The sequence below is a fragment of the Henckelia pumila genome, chromosome 3 (genome assembly GCF_033568475.1).
Source record: "Henckelia pumila isolate YLH828 chromosome 3, ASM3356847v2, whole genome shotgun sequence".
Lineage (NCBI taxonomy): Eukaryota > Viridiplantae > Streptophyta > Magnoliopsida > Lamiales > Gesneriaceae > Henckelia > Henckelia pumila.
In genome coordinates this window covers 69,564,708-69,567,154 of record NC_133122.1, presented here as the reverse complement: position 1 = coordinate 69,567,154, position 2,447 = coordinate 69,564,708, and the positions used below count along the sequence as shown (strand labels likewise).

The 2,447-nt window shown below is 43.4% G+C and overlaps 1 protein-coding gene across 1 annotated transcript; it reads left to right on the top strand.

The window, feature by feature from the left end:
* The first annotated feature begins 233 nt into the window (after positions 1-233).
* Positions 234-2,180, top strand: LOC140888969 (uncharacterized). The gene has a single exon (XM_073296662.1). It carries the CDS (start codon positions 234-236, stop codon positions 2,178-2,180), a length of 1,947 nt encoding a protein of 648 aa, XP_073152763.1.
* Positions 2,181-2,447: the final 267 nt, after the last annotated feature.

Here is a 2,447-nt window from a genome sequence, read left to right as displayed (position 1 = left end):
GGCTTTCATCTAGCTTAGTCCTTTTATTCAGCATTGTTTTGTTTGATTCAGCATGATACCTTAATATTTTGAGACTTGGTTTGATTTTTGCTTCATTTATCTTCATGACATTTTGAGAATCAATAAAATAACTTTTATTCTTGGGATTATTTATTGATTCATTTATTCTGCTATTTCCCTTCTTTTTAAGTATCATGTTTCGACAAACTCTTAGAACTCTCTTACTGTAGGAAATGGCCGGAAGACACCCAAGAACATGCAACAACAATCATGGAGATAATGCGAATCCACCTCCAGGAATCAATCTGAGCCGAGAAGACCTTGCGGCTATCGCAGCAATAGTAGCAACGACCCTCCAAGGGATGGAAAATACCAATGGCAACGGTAATCCGCCACCTCCCCCACCTGCTCAGAACGGAGTAAAATTCCATTATGAATCGCTCCGTAAGAACCGAACTGAAATGTTTAAGGGAGATGCTGACCCAGAGGTGGGAAGAAATTGGATGAAGAAAATGGAGGACCAATTGCGTTTACTTGAATTCCCTGAAGCACTTAAAGTGGAGGTAACAATCCCTTTTCTGGAGGATAAAGCAAGGAAATGGTGGGAAGCTGTCTCGCCTGCTATGTTAGCTGCTGGAGCAATCACATGGCAACAGTTTCGCACTGCGTTCCTGAAGCAATATTTTCCAGCTGAGGTTCGAATTCAGAAGCTAAGTGAATTTGAAAACCTCACGCAATCTTCAGATATGTCAGTGGTGGAGTACACTTCTAAATTCAATGAGCTTGGATCTTATGCCCCAACCATTATGGGAGATGATGATCTGAAACTGCACCGTTTCAAAAAGGGGTTGAATAGCCGAATCCAGTCGGCGTTAGCAGTTTTTCAGCTTACCAACTTTGCAGACTTGATGGGAGCAGCTATCCGAGCGGAATCGGATATCAAGCGTCGGGAAGACGACTTCAAGAACAAACGACCTCTGTCTGGTCAATCTTCTGCAATGGGGCCAACACCCAAGCGCCCGAACCAAGCTGGTGGACCATCCAAGGGAACTTACTCTGCTCCGAGTCGACCATTGATCAAACCGTGTCCTACCTGCAACTTCCGTCACGAAGGGGAATGTCATCGGAAAACTGGCGCCTGTTTCAATTGTGGGAAGTTGGGGCACCGAATGACCGATTGTCCTGAACCAGTAAAGCCAAGGATCGGGCCGAATGCTGGTACTGCGCAAGCTCAACCTAAAGAGACAAAGCCCAATGCTCGTGTGTTTGCTATCACACAAGAAGAGGCAGATGAGGCGAATGAAGTCGTGGCAGGTACCATTTTAATCAATACTAATCCTGCATATGTTTTATTTGATTGTGGTGCCACTCATTCGTTTTTATCTAAGAGATTTGCTAAAAAGATATGGCTTATCTCTGAGGAACTAACTGAACCACTGAGAGTAGCAACCCCTACTAACAAGATAATTGAGACACTCAAAATACATATAAAATGTAAAGTGTGTGTCTGTGAACAAATCTTTGATGCTGATTTGGTTGAACTCAACATGGTAGAATTTGATGTCATCCTTGGGATGGATTGGTTGTCTAGACATCATGCAGTGTTTAACTGTCGGGATAAGAATGTTAAACTTCGAACCACAAACCTCGAAGAAATTATATTCCAAGGCAAGACCAAGACACGAAAACCCTTCTTGTCGGCCTCCCAAGCATGGAAGGCGATAAAAGGTCGCGAAGAAGTTTACCTAGCTATGGTGAGCGAGGTAAAAGAAGAGCCAGTGCTCAAACTAGAAGACCTTCCGATGGTACGAGAGTTTCCAGATGTCTTTCCGGAGGAACTACCCGGAATGGTTCCAGACCGAGAGGTAGAATTTGAGATTCAGCTAGAGCCTGGTGCTGCTCCGATTTCGAAAGCTCCTTACCGAATGGCACCAGCGGAACTCAAGGAATTGAAAGAGCAACTACAAGAGCTGTTAGACAAGAAGCAAATTAGACCGAGTGCATCCCCGTGGGGAGCCCCAGTCTTATTTGTCAAGAAAAAAGATGGAAGCATGAGAATGTGTATAGATTACAGAGAGCTCAACAAGATCACAATCAAGAACAAATATCCTCTTCCAAGGATAGATGACTTATTTGATCAACTTAAAGGAGCTATTGTTTTCTCCAAACTAGATCTGTGATCGGGCTATCACCAGTTGAAGGTCAAGACAGGAGATGTTCAAAAAATGGCTTTCCGAACAAGATATGGGCACTACGAATTTTTAGAAATGCCGTTCGGCTTGACGAATGCCCCTGCAGCATTTATGGACCTCATGAACCGAGTTTTCAAGCAGTTTCTTGATAGGTTCGTGGTGGTTTTTATTGATGATATCCTTGTATACTCACCTAGTGAAGAGGATCACAAAGAACATCTTCGTATTACACTGCAAACCTTAAGGGAGAATAAA